At 44.2% G+C, this 24863-nt stretch overlaps 1 protein-coding gene across 1 annotated transcript; it reads right to left on the reverse strand.

The window, feature by feature from the left end:
- Nucleotides 1-4160: 4160 nt before the first annotated feature.
- On the reverse strand, nt 4161-18065 carry MTRES1 (mitochondrial transcription rescue factor 1). The gene is made up of 4 exons (XM_028104240.1): nt 17710-18065; nt 10463-10941; nt 8509-8581; nt 4161-4447 (listed from the first exon to the last, which is right to left on the reverse strand). The coding sequence occupies exons 2-4, from the start codon at nt 10927-10929 to the stop codon at nt 4268-4270; spliced, it is 720 nt and encodes a 239-aa protein (XP_027960041.1). The 5' UTR covers nt 10930-10941; nt 17710-18065; the 3' UTR covers nt 4161-4267.
- Between the last annotated feature and the right edge of the window lie 6798 nt (nt 18066-24863).

Raw genomic sequence — 24863 nt, forward strand, 5'->3', positions numbered from 1 at the left:
TTGACATCTTTACAGAATCAAGAATTGCATCTTGAGTGATCCATGTCCTCAAGACCTGTCATAATCATACTTTGACCAGCCTGCTTCTGATCTGCCTGGTCTGTTAACCAATAATGAACAAAGAAACCCTTAAGCCCACAAGGAGGTCTTTGAGAGGAACAGGAAAGCGGCAGTCTCAGAAAGCTGCCTCCAATTTCAGAGCCTTCAGAGAAATTCCAAGGGACAGATTAGGGAGCAAGCAGCTACCAAAGGCAGAAGCAGCAGGTCGTGAGGCCTTTGCTGTGCAGGAAAAGAGAATTTATGAAGACTGCCTGGTAAAAGTAGCTGTATCTCCTTACACCTGTATTAGAGAAGCTGGCTCACGCTGGGGCTGGCTGAGGCTATGGCCACAGGCGCTTTCCGGCGCAGCCCCGCTCAGCCATCCCGGTGATGAAGCAGCGCTGTTCCTTGTGCGGTGACGGGAGCTCGGTGGAGCTGGGCGCATGCGCAGGCCAAATGGGGTAGACACACTTCGGTATAACGCAGCAGGGAGAAGCAAGGGATTAGAGGTGCCGTGGATCCAGGGATGGATCTTAACAACCATCGGGTGAAAAGAGTAAGATACAAAATGAAACCTATAGTAATGCCATTTAAGAAATTTAAAATAGGTGTGCAGAATAGCAGAACACATTTTAGAAGAATGCATACAAACAAAAAGAACCATTTTAAACGCATTAGCATGGTTGCTCAAGGATAGGAGGACGATGCAGAAATACAGAACAAGAGAGGAGTGAGAAATGTGAAAGAATAACTTCGGGGTGGGTACTGGTGCTCAGGAATTTGCCGGTGGAAAACTTACGGGTGCATATCCCCAATCCCACCCAAGGATGTGCTGGTAAAGGTTTAAGAAATGACTCTCCATGGGAAAAATACTGATTTTTGGTGATTGCAATTTCCAAGGTGAAAATATTACCATGAGTGATTTCAAGCTTCCTACATGACGTTCTGAAAGCAGTTTGGGAGATGCACTCCCCCTGCTCTCAGTCCGCTCCATGGAGTTTCTAATTTCCTACACTACTCTCTGGAGATTGTCAGTACGCTGATAATCTGACAGTACCTTTTTGAAAGCCAAAACATATGTGACCAAGATAAGGCAGAACTTTAGTAATGTGTCATTTTACTTGCCGGATATACACTGCACCTCTTAGAAGGTTCATGGAACATACACCACCACCCCAACCGAAATCTTTCTTTTTAGCTTCTTAGAAAATGCTAGTTATGTTTGTCTCCCCCAGTCATCATTGACCAAATAAACTATGACTTAAGAAATATCCCCTGAATGTCTACTTTTCTCTACAAAATGTTAAAAAGATATAAAACGCTTGCCTAGCCATCGATATAATTTTCCAAGAAAGATAGTAAATGCTATTTGGCAGAGAAATGCAATTAGCATCGTTATTTCCTAGAGGAGAGCTATTTCTTTGAAAGAATTAACCATCATTACTGGTAAAAGGTCTAGATCAGCCTCTACCCAAAAGTCATAACTTAAAAAAAGAAATCTTGTCATCCCAATAGAGCAGGATGTCTCAACCCCATCCCTACTGGCATTTGGGGTCCGGTAACTTTGTTGTGGGGCCTCCTATACACTGTAGGAGGTTTAGAGGCATCACTGATCCGTATCCACTCAATGCCCCTAACCCCCGCTTCAAGTTGTGATAACCAAGATGTCTCTAGACTTTGCCAAATGTGAAATCACCCCCGGTTGAGAACCACTGCGTTAGAAACATACACATCTTTAATCTTTTCCAGTTTTAATTTTCACTGAGGAGGTCTCGCCGCAGTGGCATTATAAAGCAACTGTTATTTGGGTCAAGTAATGAGTGAGTTGCAAGAGTTCTGTAAATCTTTTATGAATTGCTTTTGTTTCTGCTATTTCATAACTATGTTCCAAGTCCCTGGCACTGTAGCCAACTATGAGATCAGTTTTTGCCACGTGCTGTCACCAAACCAACATTCTCCAGATGTTTTTTTCTTAGCTTGATTTTTTTAAAAACAGGTCTGGTGGGCGCCTGGGTGGCTCAGATGGTTAAGCGTCTGCCTTCGGCTCAGGTCATGATCCCAGGGTCCTGGGATCGAGTCCTGCATCGGGCTCCCTGCTCCTTGGGAGCCTGCTTCTCCCTCTGCCTCTCTCTCGCTCTCTCTCTCTGTGTCTCTCATGAATAAATAAATAAAATCTTTAAAAAAATAAAATAAAAACAGGTCTGGTGTGAGCCACCAAACACTGCAAAGCAGCTAGGTGAGGTACTGATTGCCAACAGAGCTTCAAAAAGCCTTTCAAGTGGCTTTTCCTGCTTCCTAGCTAGCAACAACTCCTCTTACCTCATACAACACATTTTGATTTTCTCTTTCCTTTGAACACATGACAAGGTAAGGCAATTAGTATCCTGGTCCCCATTTGCCCAATGAGGAAGCTGAAGCTCAGAGAGAGTGGGGTCAAACTAACCAAGGTAACCCAACTTACTAATGGCAAGACTGAGCATAAAAATAAGGACCCCTGACACATCCCAAGGTCATGCTGCCACTCACCACACAAGGCTTCTTAGGCTTTCTATAACTTTCCAAAGAGAAGTCAAGAGAAGACCAGAGGGAGGAAGAGAGAGGGAGAGCAAGACAGAGGCAGAGGTAAAGGAAATGAGAAAAAGTAGACATTAGTCTCCTAAATTATAATTCGTAACTAACTCCTACTGAAATTAAACACATTGTTTTTACTGATAACTCAGTGGTAAAATAGAAACATTCCCTCTGTTGTTCTGCACATTATGTAGTATTTCTTCCTGAGAGCTTAAGCTTTCAAATAAAAATCGATTTTTTAGAGTCTTCTGAAATCCACGGTGTTAAAAGGCTTCCAGACTCATGGGCCCAGACATCCCCCTGCTTTGGGCCACAGAAGTCTCCCTTCACTGTCAGTTAACCTGAATTCTCAAGAATTCCTGGAGGGCAAATAGAAGGACCCAGACACAGCCAGTCATTTTTCCATGACACCATCTAATAGGTCTCTATTTGAGCTGACCCTTCTGTGCTAGGAAACTGTTCCTGGAGTCTACAAACGAGTTTATTTCTCCAGATGTCCTTTTCTTAGATGATGTATATTATGTATGTGTCCTTTTTGAGAGCGAGCGAGTGAGCGAGAGAGCACGAACGGGAGGTGGGGGGGGGGAGGAGCAGACGAAGAGTTCGGAGAAGCAGGCTTCCCGTAGAGCAGGGAGCCCGATGCAGGGCTTGATCTCAGGACCCTGGGATCATGACCTGAGCCACTCAGGTGCCCCTGTATGTGTCAGTCCCTTCTAATACTATATATTTTTTTAAGGCTTTGTCCTTTTTGTAACACTTTCTTGAGAATTAGAATAATTGGTCTCTGCCTCTTTATTCTTTTCATTGATAAACTCTGTGTTTCCCCTAAAACCTACTACTAAAATCTACTTTCACCTGAAAATTAAACTCTCAGCTTATTACCCTAAGCTGCGGCAGAGGTCATCACATTTTTTTCTGTAGAAGGTCAGACAGTAAATATTTTAGGTTTTGTGGGCTACCTAAGGCCTCTGTCATATATTCCTTCCTTCTTTTAACAATGCTTTAAAAATGTAAAAACCATTCTTGAACGCCATACGAAAGGCCTCTGGCCGCCTCAGTTTATCAACTCCTCCCCTAAACCATTCATTTTAATGGGCCCTAACTAACCCATTTGGAATGAGATGGAGCAACTTCACTTACCCATACTTCAGAAGACAAACTGAAGGGAACTAAAGCTCACAAATCGGTAATCCAGAAGGGCTGGTGGAGAAAGGGGTCTCCCAATGGATATGAAGGGTGACCTTGACTTTACTTGGTTTTGCCATGAGAAACCTGAACCCAGAGAAGCTGGTTAACAGGGATAAAATTGAAATGAAAGCACAAACAAGGCCAGTGTATTTTACACAGACTCCCGAGGTAGTTAATGTGGGGAACAGCAGGCTCGGCATTAAAACCCTCTCTGGGCTTGGTTCATTCAGCACACATCTCATTCATGCTCACAGGCCAAAATGAGGTGAAAACGAACACAAATCAAGCCCTGGAGAGGAATCCAGGCCTCGGGCAGTGTCTCCAAGTTATGGACCCCAATTTCCGTAAAACAGCTCAGCAGGTTCCACTAAACGTAAGATAACTTTATTTTAATAAAAATGTCCTCTTTTGAAGCTGGCCCTTCCCCCCATCACTAGAAAGCAGTTTTTATCAATAAAAAGCAATCCATTTATTTAGACATACTCTTTTTAGGCAACTTTAACTTTTTCCACCGGCGTAACACCACTCTGTACTTTTCACTTTCCGTTTTCTCCTCCAACACTTTTTTCAGAAGAACCCTCATCACTGTCTCTGTTTCTGCTTCTTTATCCTCTCCAATTAGAAGATCCAATGTATCTCCCACTTTCACCTGAAAATTAAAAGAAAACTCAGCCTTCATTGCATTTTGGGAAGCGCAGGCCGATGCAAATGTCTTTTTTTTTTTTTTTAGTAATCTTTACACCCAAAGTGGGGCTTGAACTGAGATCAAGAGTTGCATGCTGCACTGACTGAGCCAGCCAGGTGCCCCGCAAATGTCCTTGCTGTGAATTTTTATGAGGGGACCATCATCACCCAGAGGGGCATGTGAGAAAAGGTAGTGATTCCTCTGAAGCCGTCCCTTATCCCTAGTGCCTCCAGGGCAAAGGGCCTCACGCAGAGGAAGCCTCCAACACACGTGCCCAACACGATCCGCGTCCTTCCATCAGACCTAGCCAGCAGGCTGCTTATGGGCAGCTCCTGTGTGCCGTGGCTCAAATACTCACCTCTACCAGGTGATTGAAGGAAACACATGGAGGGATTTGTTTTGGTAACAGTGACAAGAGGCAAAGAAAGTGGGGCACAATCGTAGAGAGTCTGTGCATAGTAATTATTGCCAGCACTGAGAAAACGATTTCCAGTGTAACTTTTCACTGATTTCTACCCAGATGAGCTACGTAATTGGGGATGTGGCAGTCTGTTGAAAAATTAGTCACTGTGGAGTAACATTCAGCTGTATTCCTTAGAGGAATGGGAAACTTCTTTCCGAGCACCGATTAGCCCCAGTGATGCCCCATCATCAAGAAGATGGGATTCAATTCACAAAGACGGAATGTCACAAAAAGGATCAGGTTGGATGCTGACTCAATGGGTTCAAAGGGCTGAGGTCAAACCCATTCTTGCCCAGGTGGGACCCTTGGGCTGAGCAGTCCGGGGCATGTCACAGCAGTGTTGCCAGGGACAGCCCATGGTGGGCACCTGGTGCTGACAGGTCGGGATTCCAGGGGCATCCGCCCAGTGACTCAGGATGGAGCTAAATGGACGCAGGTGCCATAGACTGCTTCTACTAGAACACAAGCCAGGAGTGACTGGGGCCACCTCAGACCGCTCACCATTGCTTCCAAGGAGGTGGGCAGCAAGCCCCTGTGTCGGCCACAGACTCTAAGTGGGCACACGTGGCCATTTAAAAAGCCTACGGGAGGGTTTCTGTTTAAGAAGTATGGTGCCACTTTTAGCTTGTTTTCTGATTAATACTCTCTGAAGGCAGTCCTAAATTCATGCTGTCCAGAACATCTGTGCCTTAGCCAGGCAAGCTCCTATTTGTTTTCCCACCCATTCAAGGGCCCAATATTCAGTCCACAACATGGGACTACACATGTCTGCCACCAGGCCATATTGGCTAAGCCGGGCAGCCTAGAACGGCTGCCTGCGAAACACACAGCAGCAGATGAGAAACCGTTAACCTTCTCCCCTCTGGGCTGAGAAGCAAAAAGGCTCACACCACAAGGAGGCATGAAGACTGCTTCTCCCCCGGAACCTGGAGGACGGGCTGACCCAGGCATCATCTAGGCGGGGCTGTCCTCCCGTAGTTCTCATGAGTTCAATTAAAAAAAAAAGACCATTTGGCCTGTGTGGACATTTAAAATCAATGTCCAGAAATACAAGGTTTCAGAACATTTTGAATGCCTTTGCATCTTTCAGCATGACTTTATTTCATTAAAATTCACTTTTTATTAAGTAACATATGCATATGATACAAAATATAAAAGGCATGAGAGGGTACACAGAGAAAAAAGCCACATCCGGTGTACCCCTTCACAGACCTACTGTGTGCGGCCGAGCAGCGGATCCCTTCGGTAGCTTACTTCTAAGGCAGAGACTAGAGAAGGAACGTCTCCTTTAGCCAGCCAAACCCAGGGAGCGGGGAGTTTAGGAAGCTTCAGTCCCACACTCGGGCTCTACGCAGCCTCTGTGTAAGTCAGCAGGGACCCGGCCCCGCCAACACCTGGTTTGCAGCTTATGGAGAAGCTCTGCTGCGCCACAGGCGGCCAGGGTTGCCACCGAAGCCCCACGAACCCGTCCGACCCTTCAGGGCCGGCAGCCAGCCACAGCCCCATGCAGCAGGCCACGGAAGCGGAGGTGTCCTTTATTCGCTGCAAGGGCCTGTCCATTCTCATGTGGGAGAAGGCACAGCACACACGAAGCAAAACTGGCTGGGATTACGGGCTGTCCCAAATATCTACATTTCAAATCTCCCCTCAGCTGCCGTTACTATGGCTACAGGCCTCCTAGTAACAAGCCAGTCGAGTGTTAACGCTGGCCCCTTCCTTTGCTGACCCTCAGGAGAAATCTGGAAGGCAGCGGAGACAAGAGAACACCCAAGGCAGAATGAAGCAGCAGCAATTAGACTGTAGTTAACAGTATCTCAAAGCAGAGGGGGGAGAATACACTTGTGTTTGTAAATGAGGCCCAGGCACAGAGGCGTGGTGCGCCCAGAGCAGGTCTTGTCTTAGGAACACTGCGGCCGAGGAGAGGGGGCAGGGCCACAAGCAGGAAAAAGCAATTATGGGATAAGAAGAGCCCGATCTCCAGATGCATGTCTGGAGCGCCTGATTTCCTGCAGCTCACAGAGCCACGACTGACACCCCGAACCTGCTGGGTCAGGTGCCATCACAGACCGTGGACCTTGGGACTCGCAGCTGAGAGCAGCACTGGGGAGTGCCCCCCTCCACCCGTCTGTTTAGCCATGAGAACCTGTAGGATCCCAGGGAGCAAGGTCTCTGAAGAAAGCCTCAGTGTTTACCTGGATCCATGGCCAACAGCTCACACCCTCCCTTGTCCCAGAGCAAAAGGATGTGGCTCAAGCCCTCCAACCCCAGGGGTGTTGTGAAATATGAAACAAGCTTCAAAGCCACCTACAAATGTGTGTCTAACTTCCCTGGACACTCAAAAAGAGTGTCCTCACAGAGTGAGATTATGTCTGCCAAAGCCTCATATGTCTGTGTCTTCCAAGCTTTTTTTTTTTTTAAGATTTTATTTACTCATTTGAGACAGACAGGGCGGGCAGCTGAGGAAGGGGGAGGGGCAGAGGGAGAAGCCGACTCCCTGCTGAGCCGGGGGGAGGGGGGGGGCTCGATCCCAGGACCCTAGGATCATGACCTGAGCCAAAGGCACATGCTTGACCATCTGAGCCACCCAGGCACCCCTCTTCCAAACTTTTTAAGAGTCTCTGTCATACACTTTTTTATTGTGCTTTGTTAACTTATACTATTCTTACTGTTTTTCCAATTATGAAAGTGATCTATACTTATAAAAAATTCAGAAAAAAGAATGAAGAAAATATAACCAATAATGCCCCAAAGATAAATACTAGTAATATTAGTATTTTAATTCTAGATGTAGGTATATATGCAACTTATTTCTACAAAAATACACAATTTTAACTATATATATATAATTTATTGTAACAACACTGGACACTGGAAATACATTTTCTTATACCCGATTTCTGTCACTTAACAATAGTATTGCTATGGGCCTGTTAGGAAACAGGGAGTCTCTTTTTTGATAGCTGTTCTGTGCACAGAGCAGGGCACGCAGCAAGTGCGGGGGCGTAACTGCTGAACTGAACAGAATCACACATCTGCTCAGGTAACAGTAGTCCAATGTAACCTCTACACGGATCAACTCTTTCTTCTTAGTCTCATTATTAGCTTTTCATGGGACTAATGACTTGGTTAACAGATTTTTGCCAAGTGATGGTGGCCTGTTTTAAAATTTTGAAGAAAAAGGAGGCTGCAAAAGAGCAAGTGGTTCGTGTGACTAAGTTGGCTGGTGATTCTCACTAGCTTGAGCAGGCCCATGGGGAATTGCAGAGAGGGCAACACCAACACACACAAGGAGTCACTGATGACCCCTGAGGGGAAGCTGGGGTGGCACTGAGTACTGGCAGAGAAACAAAAATATCTGCTGTCAGGGGCGCCTGGGTGGCTCAGTTGTTAAGTATCTGCCTTCGCCTCGGGTCATGGTCCCAGGGTCCTGGGATCGAGCCCCGCATTGGGCTCCCTGCTTGGCGGGGAGCCTGCTTCTCCCTCTGCCTGATGCTCCCCCTGCTTGTGCTCTCTCTATCAAATAAATAAGTTAAAAAAAAAATCTGCTGTCAGAATAGCTCACCGTTCTGCTTTTCTTCCATAATTTTTCCCCATTCAGCCTGAGTTCACCTTTGTAGAATGCATCTTCTACTTTGCTTTAAAAAAAAAAAAAGTCAAATGCTTTGAAACAGAAATATATTCAAAACAATTATACAGGTCTGAGAAAAACACCTGCCATTTATGCGTGTTCTGACAGTGACCAGCCTCTCTACAAAACCACCATTCTGAGTGCGGGGAAAGTGGGAGTCAACTGTTCCTCCCATCTGTGTCTGAAACAGCGAGATCAAGGGGCACTTCTGAACGATGCCGGACTGGGCATCGAGCAGACTGGACTCAACCGGGCAGGTAAGCTTTGGGAGGGCCTGGGGCACCCCACCTGACTCCTGCAGCAGCCGCCTACAAAGCGGGATTCATGACCACCAAAGGGCTCCGGGGTCCGAGAGAAAAACCAGGCACCACACGTATGGTGAGGCCATTAAAAAATCCTCTGCGAGTCCGCACTGAGGTTGGGGAAACTCCAATCCAGCAGCTGGTGATCTCTCCATTCAAATCACTGGGCAACTAGACCAGAAGAGGGTGCTGACAACAACAGTCAGTGCGCTTTTCTCTCGCTGCTCTGACTCCAGGTGATTAACATCTGGGGTTCTGCTTATAAGAGCAGCAGCTATTTCTCTGGGGAAGAGAGAGCCCCCCCCCCCCCCTTTACAAGTCTGCCAGATTTTAGAGAACATTCAGTAAATTCCCACGAGGATGCCTATGGGTTTAGTCATCTTTATGAGTCCTTAAGCTTCATGGATTAAAAAATTAAACTATGCCATTAAATTATGTCATACAGGTATAAATTATATATGGAAATCCGAAAATATTATCCATACCATGATTCTTACCTTGCATGCAGTATGCACACAATGACTGCTAAAGGAACGAACAAACAATGAGGGTCACTATTCTTAATATAATTTGTCTAGCAGAGAGAAGAAGAATACTAAAGAAATCTTCAAAGTTCCACTTAACATCTCTATGCACTATGTATGAATACACAGTATTTTCTTCATAATAGCTAACATACAAATGAGTACCTGCTATGTGTCAGGCACTGTTAAAATGCTTTATTATTTTTAAATTTAAATTCAATTTAATTAACAGAGAGTGTATTCTTAGTTTCAGAGGTAGAGTTCAGTGATTCATCAGTTGCATAACGCCCTCCTTCATGCCCACTGCCCAGTTACCCCACCCCCCACCTCCCCTTCAGCAACTCTCAGTTTCCTAGAGTTAAGAGTCTCTCATGGTTTGTCTCCCTCTCTGTTTTGTCTTCTCTTTCCTTCCCTTCCCCCATGTTCATCTGTTTCGTTTCTTAAATTCCACATACGAGTGAAATCATATGGTATTTGTCTTTCTCTGATTAACTTACTTCGCTTAGCATAATACCCTCTAGCTCCATCCACTAAGATGCCGTAGACAGAGGAGCACCAACTTCTAAAGTAGGTGCTATTTTACATTTTACAGATGAGAACACTGAAGCTTAGGGAATTCAAGGAACTTGCCCAGGCTCACAGAGCACGAAGGGTCTCACTGTAGAGCCTGCATTCTTTACCACCACATTACACTGCTTCTGTTGCTTCTAAAAGGTACCTTCTTACCCTGTGGCATTTGTGAAACCCAGGCACGATTTCCTCTTGCTGTATACCTCTAACATGGTCATTACTCTCAAGAAGCTGGTATTAAATCCGCGGCTCATCTTAAGAGTTGACTGTGTCTCAGAATCAGGGAAATCTGGCACATGGGATGTACAGGCAGTCACCTGACTTGCTGGGGAGTCAGTGTTCTCATCTGCAGAAGGAAATACCTGAAAAGGGTGACCGGGCAGGTCCTCTCCTATCTGGGGCTGCCCCTCACCACAAGATGGGCTGAGTGATGGGAACTACTACATTAAAATGACACAAAGGATCTTGTAATAAAATGCACATTGTACTTACTTTCTCCCGACATCTAGGCCCGTCTTTAGGATAACATCATACCGAAAAGACTGCACTACTTTCTCCAGGTCTTTATAGTCTTTGACCACACTGGGGTCACCCTCGAGCTCCTCTTCCTGCTCACTCGTCTCACAGTCACTCTCGTCATCAGAGTCCTCTTCATCCTCGGCTTTTTGCAGAGTCTTCTTAGGGGATTTTTTAGAGCTTATATTACTTTTAAGTCTTATGGAGAGTGGGAAAATATATTCTGGAGATATTAAAAGCCCTGGGAGTCTCAGTGAGAAAATGTTATGGAAAAATGTTTTACAATTTGATGTGTTTAACTGGGTACTAGAAAAATGTAAGTATCGATTCCAGGAAGCACAGAGTTTATACGAAGGTGTCCCTTGTAGCGCTCCCCAGAGTCCAATCCAGACATCTGGCTTTCTCCGAACACTGGCAGGCAATCTGACACCAGTCATAGCCATGGCGCATATAACCTGAAACAGACAGTAATTCCGTTTTATTTCACAAGTGCAGTATCCTGGCATTCTTACAACACAAACCATTCATACCACGAACACTCTAGATCAGTGCTGTACTTACTCTCCCCTACAAAAGACCATATTGGTCTGCACGTATTCAGGGCCATGCACTTTTCTATAGTGAGTCTTCTAGCTGTGCTTCCCTCATAGGGTGGTCAGGAGGGGGACTAGATACTAAGATGTGTGAACACACCGGTTCTCCTCTTCTCCATCCCACAAATTCACCTGGACACTGATTGCGACCGAAGAATATTAACAGTAGTTCTCAAAGGTTTAAAAAAAAAGATCTCATGGAGAAAAAGACTATTTGTTGACATACGTCACATCCTTACAATACTGACTTTGCCAAGGAAGGACACCAAGTCATGACTTTATAAAACCCAGAGTGAATCTCTAGACTTTATTTCAACCCCCAGCCCCAGCAAATCGGAGCTAGCAATGAGCAGACTGGACAAAGCTGCATTTTACCTTCTTTTCCATCTTTCTCCTACTGTTTGAGGCATTAGCTAGCAGAGAAGGAAGGGGCCAGGAGACCCACAAACTAGGTAATTGTTTCCTGAGGCACTGAGGTGCTGACATGCCAGAGAGTAGTCAATTCCTAGGTTACCTCAAAAGCAGCAGAAACCATCTTATTATGATGGTAGCAAACTTTCCCAAGTACATCAAGATGGCTTTAGAGACCACGATTTAGTAATCTGAGAAGGGTTACCATATGGTCCATGTCCTCATACCTTAAGTCTGCAAATGACTTTCCACGATGCCAAGGCTATACTTTCAGACAGATTTCTTTGATGAGGGTTTCAATGATTTTTCCTGCCTACTTTCCATTCACCACAAAGCTGACAATGGTAATTACCTGTAAGCCCACTCAAAAGCACATAGCTAGCTACTTCCAAATTATATTTGTTAACATTTTGCCTCTTATTTTTGTTGGCATGAACAAGGTAGACAACACAAGCTCAACTCTGTATCTCATTGCTCTTGGGACCCCAATCTGAGTCTTAACTAAGAAATAAAGCAGGCATAATTTAAGGGCTGTTTTTCAACCCAAGTATAATTTGAAATAATTTTTAAATGCTATAAAAACCACAGAGTGCTCTAAAATACTGACTGGAAACTATTTGAAGCACCTTAAAGAGAAATATTGAGAGAAATCATTTTTATACATATTCTACCTAATTTAATAGAGAATGAATAATAACCAGGCATAGAAAAAAAACTTAACTTTTATAGAAGTAGGGATAAAGAAAGAAAATAGTATATTTCAGTTCCTAGACTTTGTATTTCATGGATCACTACAATAAAAAATTAAGGTGTGCCTGGCTGGCTCAGCTGGTGGAGCATGTGACTCAACTTCGGGTTATGGGTTCGAGCCCCACACTTGAGTGTAGAGCTTACTTAAAAAATAAAATCTTTAAAAAAAAAAAACCCCAAAAATAAAAAACCGCGCACACAAGAAAAGGTACCTAATGGTGGACTTCTTGCCAAGTAAAGATTTTTTTTTTTAAGCAGTAACTGCTGCTCTTGTTACCATAATTTAAGAGAAAGAAGATCTCAATGATTATATGTGAAACATATTTTCGCGGTAGAAAATTTGAAAAGAATATAAAGAAAATTCAAACCACCCATATCCACTCTATGACAACCACTGTTAACATTTTAACATATATTCTTCATGGTGTAAAACTTGAAAAAAGTAATTCTTTCATAAGCAGAGCCTTTCATACCTTCCCACCCACCCAGAACACACAGGAAGATTAACCGTAAGCGGCCAGAGCTCTCTACAATCAGCCTCAGAAATTCTGTGTCAGTCCTAAGTTCTAGACGAAGTAGCATTTATCCAGGTGATGTCCAAGTTATGGGCCAAGACAGCCCTGGCTGAAATCACCACTTACTGTTGGGCCTAGACCAGACTGGTTAATAAGATGCTCTTGTAATACAGAAGATAAAGATTGGCATTAATGATGATAATCTGCCTATCTTTAGGTGTTTTTCAAATTGTAGGTCATGAGCCATTATAAAATTTGTACTTTTTAAGAACTAAAACTGGGGGTCCCTGGGTGGCTCAGTCGGTGAAGCGTCTGCCTTAGAGTCTTCACAGGTCATGATTTCGGGGTCTTGGAATCGCTCCACCCCCCACCCCGTGTCATGTTCCCTGCTCAGTGGGGAGCCTGCTTCTCCCTCTCCCTCTGCTGCTCCCCCTGCTTGTACTACCTCGTGCTTTGTCTCTTGCTGTCAAACAAATAAAAAAATATTTTTAAAAAAACTAAAACTGAAGAGTATAGATAGAAGATATTACAATACGTCACATACAGTAAGAGTAAATACTGCTTTATGAAACTTTCATTACAATACACATATGTAAGTATACATACACATACACTGGGTCACCATGGAAAATGTATTTACTAAAGATAACAGTAAAAAAAAAAGTTAGAAAACACTGGCCTAAGTGACTTCAGCAAAGTTTGTTTTGCTATCAGGTATAATGCCAAAGGCTGTGTATGTATGCCTGCGAGCTGAGAACCTGGCTACACATTCCCCCCAATTAACAATACTCCCAGAGCCGTATGTGTGTGCAGAGATGAAAAGGGCAGCCTCTCAGGGATAACTTTATACAGGGCCCTCATTTTACAGATGAGCACAAATGAGACTTGGAGCAATTTAACAATCTGCTAGGTCGTACAGCGAGTAAACAACACAGCCAGAATTCCAATGACAAGTCTTCTTAACGCTCATTGTTTACTATGGGTCAGGCCCCACTCTACCTATTAATTCATTTATTCCTTTCAACCAGCCCATCTCAGTGACACGGTCACATAAATACTAAGTGGATTCAAACCTAGGTTCCCTGGCTAAGTCAAGGCTCTTTACCACCATGCTGAACTGTCCATCAGTCTTCTGACTCCGAGTCCACTGTTCTTTCTACTACCCCATGAAATTTATGTCTCATTTTCTCTTGAACAAAAACCAACTTTCACCAACTGCAATACCAGAGAGAATGGATAGTTTCAGGAGCAGAGGAGTGGGAAGAACTGTTGGCCTGACTTAGAAGAAATCCTAAGAGGAGACATCCTGGGGGAGGGAAGTCCTGTCTGTCAGGTCTCTGGACTCCCACGTTCCCCCCGACCCCGAATTCCTGCCATTATAGCACACTGTTACCTTTTATGAGGAATGCCTGGATATGATGGTGCTCTCTGTATATATCATGAATACATTACATTTACCTACACTAGGAAACTTTTATTAGCACAGAATAACTATTAAAATAATACTCACATAGAAAAACAAATAACATAGCCAAAATGTCAAGCCAAGCATTACCTTTGTGTTTATTAGCTACTCCCTCTTTGTGATCTGCTTCATTCTCTAGCAAATGCTGGTACATGCTGAAGTTTAGATAAAATTTATGAACATAAAATTGAGAAAACACGTTAACCTAATTTTTGCTGGCGAGGATGACCATTTGTAGCAGTGGGCACCAGGGCCAAGGGGTAGAGTCTGAGAAACCAACTTCTACCACAGAGCTTTCAAACTGGTGGGATGAGGAGTTTTGGAGGAGAGGGCTAACCAGGCCCCAACCCCTCTTCGATTAGAACAGCAGTGCTGGAAAATACTGGGGTTCCTTATATTCCACTTGAAGAAAGGATTCTACCACTGGAAAGGAAAGTGTCTGTCCTTTTAGCATGGCTTCTCCATCTTCCAGGCTCCACACAAGACACATTCTTCCTCTCTGCCCTCCCCTTGCCCTTTCCCAAACTCATGTTGCACCAATACTGTTTATTTCGTACTATTCTTATCTCCCAAACTCTAAGGGTAGTGACAGGGCAGGAACTGTGCCTCATCCCTCATTCCCATCCCCAATCAGCTTGGCACACACAAAAAACCAGTGAATACTTGCAGATTCATTTTCCAGAAATGAAGGGAGCATCCTACCCTTTACCACATCCACCCCTCATGCACTCATTTGCCTGCATATGCCAAACAGCCAGACAGACTAGGCCTGCTTATAAAGCAAACAGTTCTTGTCCTCAAGAAACTGCTATTCAAGTGGAACGTGGATGGGTAAACTGGCTGTCAGAGAACTTGAGTGAAAGCCCAGGTCCAAACAAGGCTGGACCCTGCACAGACTAAAGCTCGGAGCAGGGATACCGGAGAAGAGTTCTAATGGCAAAGGTGGTCTGACACAGAACTTTGGGGGAAACAGCAAGTTACAACTATAATTTTTCACTTTCTAATGGACCACTCTCATTAGCATGCTGTTATTTCTCTCACTGAATAACCAACCAACCTTCTCTTAATCCCACTGACCCCCAGCTACAAGTTCTCTTCTTCTTTACAACAAAACTCCTCAAAAAGGGTCGTCTACACTCTCCTTAATGCCTCTCATTTTCTAAACCCAAAAGATCATTTTTTAGTCCTCAACTCGTTTGACCTCTCAGCAGCATCTGAGACAACTGATCACTCCCCTCTTCTTCACTTGGCTTCCAGGACACCTTCCTCTTGGTTTTTCTCCCACCTTACCTGCTGTTTAAGACCCAGACGTCTTAATGTTGGAGGGCCCCAGGGCTCAATTTTTGGCCTGCTTCTCTTCTACATTCACTTTATCCAGCTCAGCTCTATCGGTCAGCTTTGACAAATGCGTATCAAGACGCCAAACACTTCCATGGCTTTAAATACTGCCTATATGCCAACTACTCCCCAAGCTATATCCCCATTCCAGACCTTTCTCCCAAATTCCAGACATGTAGATCTGTGCAGAAGAGTTAATATAGCAGGCTTGAGTCTATCCTTAGAAAGGCCTGCTTGCAAGGTGGACCTTTGGCTGGCATCTGGAAACTTGGATTTCAGGATTCTCACCATTCTCAGAATTGACAGGAGTCGCTCACTGGGTCTAAACTATACAATTCCTTATGCTGAGTACCTGCTTTCCTTCTGGGAGTCTTGAATTTTGGTACATGCTAGGCAGACAGTGCCCATGTGACTACAGCCAATCAACACCCTGGGCAGAGGTTCTAATGAGCATCCCTGATAGACAAAATTTCACATATGTTGTCACAATTTGTTGCTGGGGACTTAAGCATGTCCTATGTGAGTCCACTGGGAGAGGACTCATGGAAGACCACCTGGTTTCCTATACACTTTGTCCTATGGGTCTTCTCCCTTTGCTTACTGTACTTTGTATCTTTTTGCTATGATAAATCATAGCCATGAGCCAGAGCCAAGGCCTGTTGAATCTTCCTAGGCAATCAGTGCACCTAGGGGCGGTCCTGGCGACCCCTGACACAATATCCAAATGCCTGATATCTCCACTTAGGTGTGTAACAGGTACTTCAAGCTTTACTGGTCCCAAAACAAACTCCTGACATGTCCCCAACCCTAAATCTGTTCCACTTGTAGCCTTCCCCATCTCAGGGAATGATAACTCCACCGCTGTAAGTGCTGAGAACAAAAGTTTCCAGTCATTCTTGACTCCCCCTCGTACCCATATCCAATATCAGGAAATTATGTTGGCTGTATCTTCAAAACATGTCCAGTATCCCATCACTTCTCACCACTTCCATTGCTACCACAGATTTAAACCATCATGACAGATGACAGCAATACTACAAAGGCTCCATTAGAGTCTATTTTCCACATAGCAGTGATTCTTTCAAAAAGTAATTTATACTCTCTCACTCCTACAAAAGCACTGAGAAAAGGTTAGAGGCTGTATGTGATCTGGTCCCCCCATTCCCCCCATCTCTTGCGATTCTCAACCTCTGCTCTCAGGTCCAGCCACACTGGCTTTCCTGATGCTCCTCACTCCTCACATACAACAGGAACATTTCTGGGTAAGGTCTTTGTTCCAGCTGCACCTAGAAATCTCTCCTCCCAGGTAACTGCACAGGTAACTCATTTTCTTCAACTCTGAACTCAAATGTCACCTCAATGCTGTCCACTCATCCCAATTTTATTTAATAAGCATCTTGCCCTCCCAATCTCCCCTTACTCTGCTCTACTTTTTTCCTCCATAGCACTTCTACCAATTTACCGGTTTTTTCTTTTTTTGGATTGTCTCCCCTAACAGAATATAAACTCCACAAGGGTAGAAATCTTCACCTGAATTTGTTTCCCTCTGCTGAATCCCAACTGCCCAAAACAGTGCCTGGCACGCGATGAGTGCTTAATAAGCCACTGTGGAATGAAAGTAGATCAAGAGAAATGGAGCATCAGAATGAATCCAGAAAAGATCCCACAAAGTTTGGAGCTGGATCGAAGGGGCAAAAGGCCAGATCTCCAAAGGCCTTGCCTATCAAAGTCTGGACTTGAGCCAGAGAGCATGTGAATCATAGAAAGATCTTAAGCAGGGAAGTAACCCGATAGAAATGCATTTTAAAAGAGCTCTTTGCCAACGGAGTGGACGTGAGCAAGTGTAGATGAAAACTGCAGGAAGCCCGGAGGTTTGTTGTGAGATCTTCAGGATAGATAAGGTACGTGGACGAGCCCAAGCCTGTAAGCAAAGCAACGTCTGGAACAGAGGCAACGCTGCCCTTGACCTGCGGGACACTGGGAATTGCTCCACGTTCGTGAACTTCCTCACTGCTCGGTTAGGGAGAACCTGGTCTAACTGCTTTGCCGTCTACTGCAACTGAAAATCGTCCCTTCTGGAGACCTCTCAGGTTGACCGCGGAAACAGGGTCGGCTTCCCCGACATACTTCCCACCCCCGCGAGCGGCGCACCTTCCCGGGTCTTCAAGGTCAACGGAAACTGGACACCTGCGTCCTCGAGCTCCGGGTCTGCGCTTGGAGCCAGCAGTAGCGGCCCGGCCCAAGGGCGACTGCCACGGCGCACCGGATCCCCACGGCCCCTGCAGCCCCCGGGTCCACAGGGCGTCCAGAGGCTAGCCGGGCCGAGGCAAGACGCGGGAGATTCACGCCGAGTCCTGGCAGGAGCGCAGGCAGGGCAAAGGCGCTCGTCGCGCCCCTACTTCACGAATGCGCGCCGGAAAGCAACAGGGTGGGCTCCGGCCGTGGACACAACACGCCCGACAGGGGCGCAGTTACTTGCACTTCAGGGCCGCTCCTCCCTCCCTCGATCCCTCCCGGCGGCCCTGCGGCCCCAGGCCTCCATGCCCCGCCCCTCCTTGCCCCGCCCCTTCCGTCAGCGCCGCCGCGGCGAGAGCGGGCCGGGCGGGGCTCACGGGCGCGGCGGCGGCGGCGCAGCGACCCCTGCTGGAGATGGCGCTTCGGAGGACTGCTTAGAGGACGGACCCCAGCCGATTCGAGCCCGGAAGCCGGCGCCGCCTGTTTCCACGTGGCTGAATAGAGCTCACCTTCCTGCGGTGTCCTTGGATTTTCTGGGGTCACAAACCCTTTTGAACATCTTTGAGAGTTATAACGTTGCTTCCATAAAAATGTACATACCTGCCAGAACTTACTAATAAACTAAGGTAAGTTCACAACATCTTTTCAAGAATAAAGTGATTAAAAGGTAACTGGGTCATAACTCTCATGCAGTAGCTGATTAGATGGCCAAATAAAAAAGTCTGAAAAGACTGCTTAGCCATGGACCTTGTGGAAACAAACACTTTTGCGACGTAAAAAGATAAACCAGGAACCAAAGAAAGAACTTCCAAGGGACAACTTGTTTTATACATATTCACATTAATGCTTATGGGGATACATGCTCTGTTAAATCAAAAATAGCGATTTCTCCCCCTGTTATCAGAGCATCCTCCCTTCTCTTTCCCGTCCTCACCATCTCTAAGTTTCCTACACATTATTTTCCACTGCTTCCTCATTGCTTCACACAGTGGCTATTTGGTTGCATTCAAACAATAAGAAAGAGGGGTTACAAATTGTTTCAAATGTTGAAATGATAAACTTGTGCAACTGTCAACTCAGTTTATACTGTTGACATTTTGGGTGATATACAGTTGCATTTACTAGTTTAAGTCATTTGTAGAAGATTACAGATAAATTGTTAAATCTGCCAGTAATAGGGGTTTATCAGTATTATTATAAACTTACAAAATTACTCTATAATTGTGCATGATTACAGGAGGAGATAAAAGAATACAATGATAATGGGTTACACAGACCCAACCTGGTCACTGGCCTTTAAAAAAAGAGACATTTCATTAGATGAATCAAGTTAGTTTTTAATGTAAAATGCTAATTAATGTTAAAAACTGCTGTGAGATTAACAAGTAGTATGTGGGGGGTTGGGGGTACATATATTTGTGATTTGTAATTTTTTTCTTGGGTGCCTGGCTGGCTCAGTTGGTAGGGCATGTGACTCTGGATCTCAGGGTCACGTGTTCAAGTCCCATGTTGTGTGTGGAGCCTACTTACAAAAGAAAAAAAGAAAGAAAGAAACATCCCGTTCTTTTTTCCCCTAGGCAGGTGCTCCTGCTGTAGTGCATTTTGGGAGTTGTAGTTTTCACAAATTCAGACCATCTAGTGGACCAAATTCCCATTTCAGTCAACAGGGCTACGCTACTTCAGATCACAAGATGAGAATTTTAATTTAGCTCAAGTAATTAATCTTACATAAAGAGTTGAGTAAATCGGATGGTGCCTTTGGTTGGGGCCAGTAGATAAAGTTATGTTTTTAGTGCAGGAGGAGCAGCTTCACTGTCCGTAGTCTCAACATTGTTACAGGCTAGATTTTATTTTCTTATATTTCCTCTTACAACTTATTTACTGCTTCTTTTTTTTATTAAAATATTTTATTTATTTACTTGAAAGACAGAAAGGTCAAGAGCACAGAGGGAGAGGGAGAAGCAGACTCCCTGCCGAGCAGGGAGCCCAACGTGGGGCTCGATCCCAGGACCCTAAGATCATGACCTGAGCCAAAGGCAGACGCTTAACCGACTGAGCCACCCAGGTGCCCCTGCTTGTTTATTTCTTTGTTTAAGCGGAGAAAAATTACCTGGAGAAGAAAGTTCCTTTCCACTGCCTCACCTTGATTATCCCAAACCTCAAGGTTGGCTAATCAAAAATATTTTAAGAACAATCCATTACAAAGCCCCATCCCTCCACTCTGCACCCCATCTCCTCTCACCTTCTCAAGGAGCTTATTCTTTTGGTTCTGCTCTTTCCTGAATCAATCTTTCACACTCTTCCGGATCATTCCTGCCCACATACAAACAATACAAGCAAGTAACAAGTTCTAGTTATCTCACATAAATGAGATATATGAGAGATTATTTAATTTTAAAAAAATGAATAGATATAATGTGATACTTTCTTCACTTTATTTTTGAGATTCATTCCATCTTTTTTTAAGGATTTTATTTATTTATTTGACAGAGAGAGAGAGACAGCGAGAGAGGGAACACAAGCAGGGGGAGTGGGAGAGGGAGAAGCAGGTTTTCCACTGAGCAGGGAGCCTGATGCGGGGCTTGATCCCAGGACCCTGGGATCATGACCTGAGCCGAAGGCAGATGCTTAACCGACTGAGCCACCCAGGCGCCCCAAGATTCATTCCATTTCATTCATTCCATAAACATTCCATGTTTATACATACCTTTGGGGGGCACCTGGGTGGCTTAGTTGGTTAAGCATCTGCCTCCTGCTTGGCAGGGAGTCAGCTTCTCCCTCTGACCCTCCCCCTTCTCATGTGCTCTCTCTCTCTCTCTCTCTCTCTCATTCTCTCTCTCACATAAATAAATAAAATCTTTAAAAAAAATAAATAAAAAATATACATACCTTTGGGCTTCTTCATGCAATTCATATGTAAATTATTCCCAGTTTATTTGTTTCCTTCCTAAAGAACAATTAGGTTTTGTCAAACATTGCGGTGGTGGGCACTTATGGGGATACCACTGTGTGTGAAAGTGTCTCCAGGGTGCTTACTTAGAATAGGAATCTCTGGGACCCAGCATGTTTTTCTTCAATCTTAACTAAAAATGGCCCAATTTACACTTATATTATTAATTTACATTTGTACAAGCTCAGGAAAGCCATATTTTCCCCCATTCTCAATAGTTCTCAATAGATTTTTATTTTTATTTTTAAAGAATTTATTTATTTAAGAGAGAGTGAGAGAGAGAGCACAAGCAGGAGGAGCAGCAGAGGGAGAGGGAGAAGCAGACTCCCCGCTGAGCAGGGAGCCTGATGGGGGACTTGATCCGAAGACCCCAGGATCATGACCTGAGCCGAAGGCAGACGCTTAACCGACTGAGCCATTCAGGCGCCCTGTCATCAGATTTTTAAATAGTGTCAGTTGTATGGACGGAAAATGGCACCTTGTTTTAACTTGTAAATTTTCCCTGATTGGTATAAAGATTGAGTATCTTTTTGTATAGTTGTTGGTCATTCAGATTTTCTCTTTGATTTGCCAGTTTATACCCTTGCCCACTTTTCTGTGTAGTTTCCTTTTCCATTCACCTGCCTTCCTGGTGAAGGTAAACACAAGCACCACCAGAACTCTAGGAGCTCACTGCATGCATCATGCACATGACCTGCAACAGAAATGGATCCCATGGAGTTCAGCTGTGTAGTGATCCTGGTAACTGTGCTCCTGGTTTGGGTTTATGAGGCCCTTGTTTAGTTGCTTGCTTGCTTTCTTTTTTTGGAATGGACTATTTTTTAAAAATGTATTTATTTATTTATTTGAGAGAGAGAGAGGGAGAGTGGGGAGAGGGGCAGAAGGAGAAGCAGACTACCTGCTGAGCAGGGAGCCCGATGTGGGGCTTGATCCCAGGACCCTGGAATCATGACCTGAGCCGAAGGCAGACGCTTAACCGACTGAGCCACCCAGGTGCCCCTGCCAGTATTTTTTTTTTTTTAAAGATTTTATTTATCTGAGAGAGAAAATGGGAGAGAGAGAGAGCATGAGAAGGGGGAGGGTCAGCAGGAGAAGCAGACTCCCCGCTGAGTGGGGACCCTGATGCAGGACTCCATCCCGGAACTCCAGAATCATGACCTGAGCCAAAGGCAGTTGCTTAACCAACTGAGCCACCCAGGCGGCCAGTATTTTTTTTTTTAACTAAAGTACAGTTGATACACGTGCTACCCTAATTTCAGGTATATAATATAGTGATTCAACTTCTCTATACCTTATGCTCTGCTCCCCACAAATGTAGCTACCATCTGTCACCATACAGTACTGTCACAATACCATTGACTATATGCTGTGTGCTCTACCTTCCATCTCCTTGACTTATTCATTCCGTAACTGGAAGCCTGTACCTCCCACTCCCTTTCACCCCTTTACCATAATTTATTTTTATTCTTCTGTTGATGGACTATGGCTACTTTTCTGATTTTTTGTTTTTGTTTTTACTATATTAGCAGATGTATCCATGAACCATCTTTCCGATTTATTTAAGCCAAAATTTTCAGAGGGCATCGATTTAGGAGTAAAATTACTGGAATTTTGAGTGTGCATATGTGTTCAGCCTTATAAAGTAAGCCAAACTATTTACCAAAATGATTATTATCTGACCAGGCAGTATGTGAGACTTTCCAATTTGGTTCATATTCTTTCTAGTAAGTGCAGCTTTACACTATCATGCTTTTCAATTTTTACTAATCTAGTGGGAGTGTAATGGTATCTCATTGTGCTATTAATTTGCATTTCTCTGGTTACTCATAAAGTTGAGCATCTTTTCATTTGCTTGTTGGCAATTTTTGTTTCTTCAGCTGTTTTGTCCAATTTTGTTTAATGATTTTATTTTATTTATTTTTAAAGATGTATTTAAGAGAGAGAGAGAGCATGTGCGAGCAGGTGGAGGGGCAGAGGGAGAGGGAGAGAAGCAGACTGTGCTGAGTGCATAGCCTGAGAAGGGGCTCAATCTCACAACCCTGAGATCATGATCTGAGCCAAAATCAAGGGTCCGATGCTCAAACGACGGAGCCACCCAGGTGCCCCTAAAGATTTTATTTTTAAATAATCTGTACACCCATCGTGGGGCTCAAATTTACAATCCCAAGATCAGGAATCACAGGCTTCTCCCAACTGAGCCAGTCAGGCACCCCAGTGGCTTCTTCTTTTTTTTTTTTAGATAGTTTTTTTTTTTTTAAAGATTTTATTTATTTATTCATGAGAGACAGAGAGAGAGAGGCAGAGGGAGAAGCAGGCTCCCAAGGAGCAGGGAGCCCATGTGGGACTCGATCCCAGGACCCCGGGATCATGACCTGAGCTGAAGGCAGATGCTTAACCATCTGAGCCACCCAGGCACCCAATGGCTTCTTATTTTTAATGTAATTATAGGGGAGGTGAAAAACCTCTTTCCTTTATCCTCATGTTCAGTAACTGGGATCTTTCAAATTAAACTGACAAAAGACAGATTAACAGGAGAAAAAAAAAACCCAGAGTTTGTTTATGTGTGCAAAGTACATACACACAGGAGAATTCAGTGATGAGCAGCTCAAAGGGGTGGTTAGAATTAGGGGATTTAATACTATCTTAACAAAGGGCAATAAGTTGTGGAGAAGTGGCAAGACAAAGGAAAATAGTTTAGGCTTCTAGGGGTAGTAAATTGCAGGAAGATAAATGGGGGGGGAACTAATGGAAGAGAAGGGCTATTTTAGTAACATTTGTTATGCAAACTCAATCTCATGCAGTCTTGGGGTGATAAGAGTGTCTATGGCAGTTCTTTTCTTCCGGGTTGGGAGAAGTAAGGGGAGCGCCTTCATAAAGGAAAATTTATACACCCTGCTTTTAGGTAGAAAGCAGGAGGGTGGAAAGCTTTGCCTTTGTCTGCTGTTTTTCAGTTGCCTTCAGCCCCAAATAACGCTTATGCCACAGTGGCACATTTTGGGGTAGTATACTCTGATGGCCTTCATAATTGAATCGATCAGTCTTGTTTTCAGTGACTAACGCATTGTAGTTTTTGTTTAAGAAATCTTTTCTGGGGCGCCTGGCTGGCTCAGTCAGTGGAGTGTGTGACTCTCAATCTCGGGGTCATGAGTTCAAGCCCCATGTTGGACATAGAGCTTACCAAAAAAAAAAAAAAATAGAAAATAAAAAAAATTTTCTAAAAAAAAAAAAGGAAATTTTTCCCAACCTTGAAAGTCATGAAGGTATCTTCTCATTTCTTTCAACAGTTCTAGAGTTTTATCTTTCATATTTAAGTCTATTCCATTTTGAACTGTTTTTTATGTGTGGTGTGAGGGAAGAATTCAATTTCATCTTTTTTTTCCCCCCATAAGGATCACAGTTCTCTAGGTGTTCTTTCATTAGGGACCTGAATGACACCTCTGTCATATGTCAAGTATCTGTGTGTGTGTGTGTTGCTAAGTTCTCTGTTTTATTCCACTGGTCCCTCTACCAATACTACACATCTTTTTTTTTTTATAGTCTTAATAAAACAGCTGTGTGATAAGTTTTGATATTTGGCAGACCATTCCCCCCTGTACTCCCATCGCTTACTGTTAATTAAATGAAGAGGCCATTAGACTGATGTGGGTCTAATGCCATGGTGGCCTACATGAGCAAATCTAAGTCTGTAAATGCCTGAAGGTTATGAGATCAAATACTAAGGATGACCAATCAAAAACAGCCAAGTAGGCTTTAAGCTATAACCAGTCAATTATTTCCTTACTTTGCTTCTGCCTTTCCTCTGTAGGTCTTTCCCTGAGCTCCTGTCAGTGGGGTGCTCATAACCACTTCCATTTTGGTGCTGTCTGATTCAAATCTGATTTTTGCTCAAATAAACTCTTAAAATTTTTAATATGACTCAATTTATCTTTTTTATTTAAAAAAATTTTTTTAAGATTTTACTTATTTATTTGACAGAGAGAGACACAGTGAGAGAGAGAACACAAGGAGGGGGAGTGGGAGAGGGAGAAGCAGGCTTCCCCCTGAGCAGGGAGCCCGATGTGGGACTCGATTCCAGAACCCTGGGATCATGACCCGAGCCGAAGGCAGACGCTTAACCAAC

The sequence above is a fragment of the Eumetopias jubatus genome, unplaced genomic scaffold (genome assembly GCF_037043125.1).
Source record: "Eumetopias jubatus isolate StellerSeaLion01/CBP00866 unplaced genomic scaffold, mEumJub1_p1.0 scaffold_6, whole genome shotgun sequence".
NCBI lineage: Eukaryota > Metazoa > Chordata > Mammalia > Carnivora > Otariidae > Eumetopias > Eumetopias jubatus.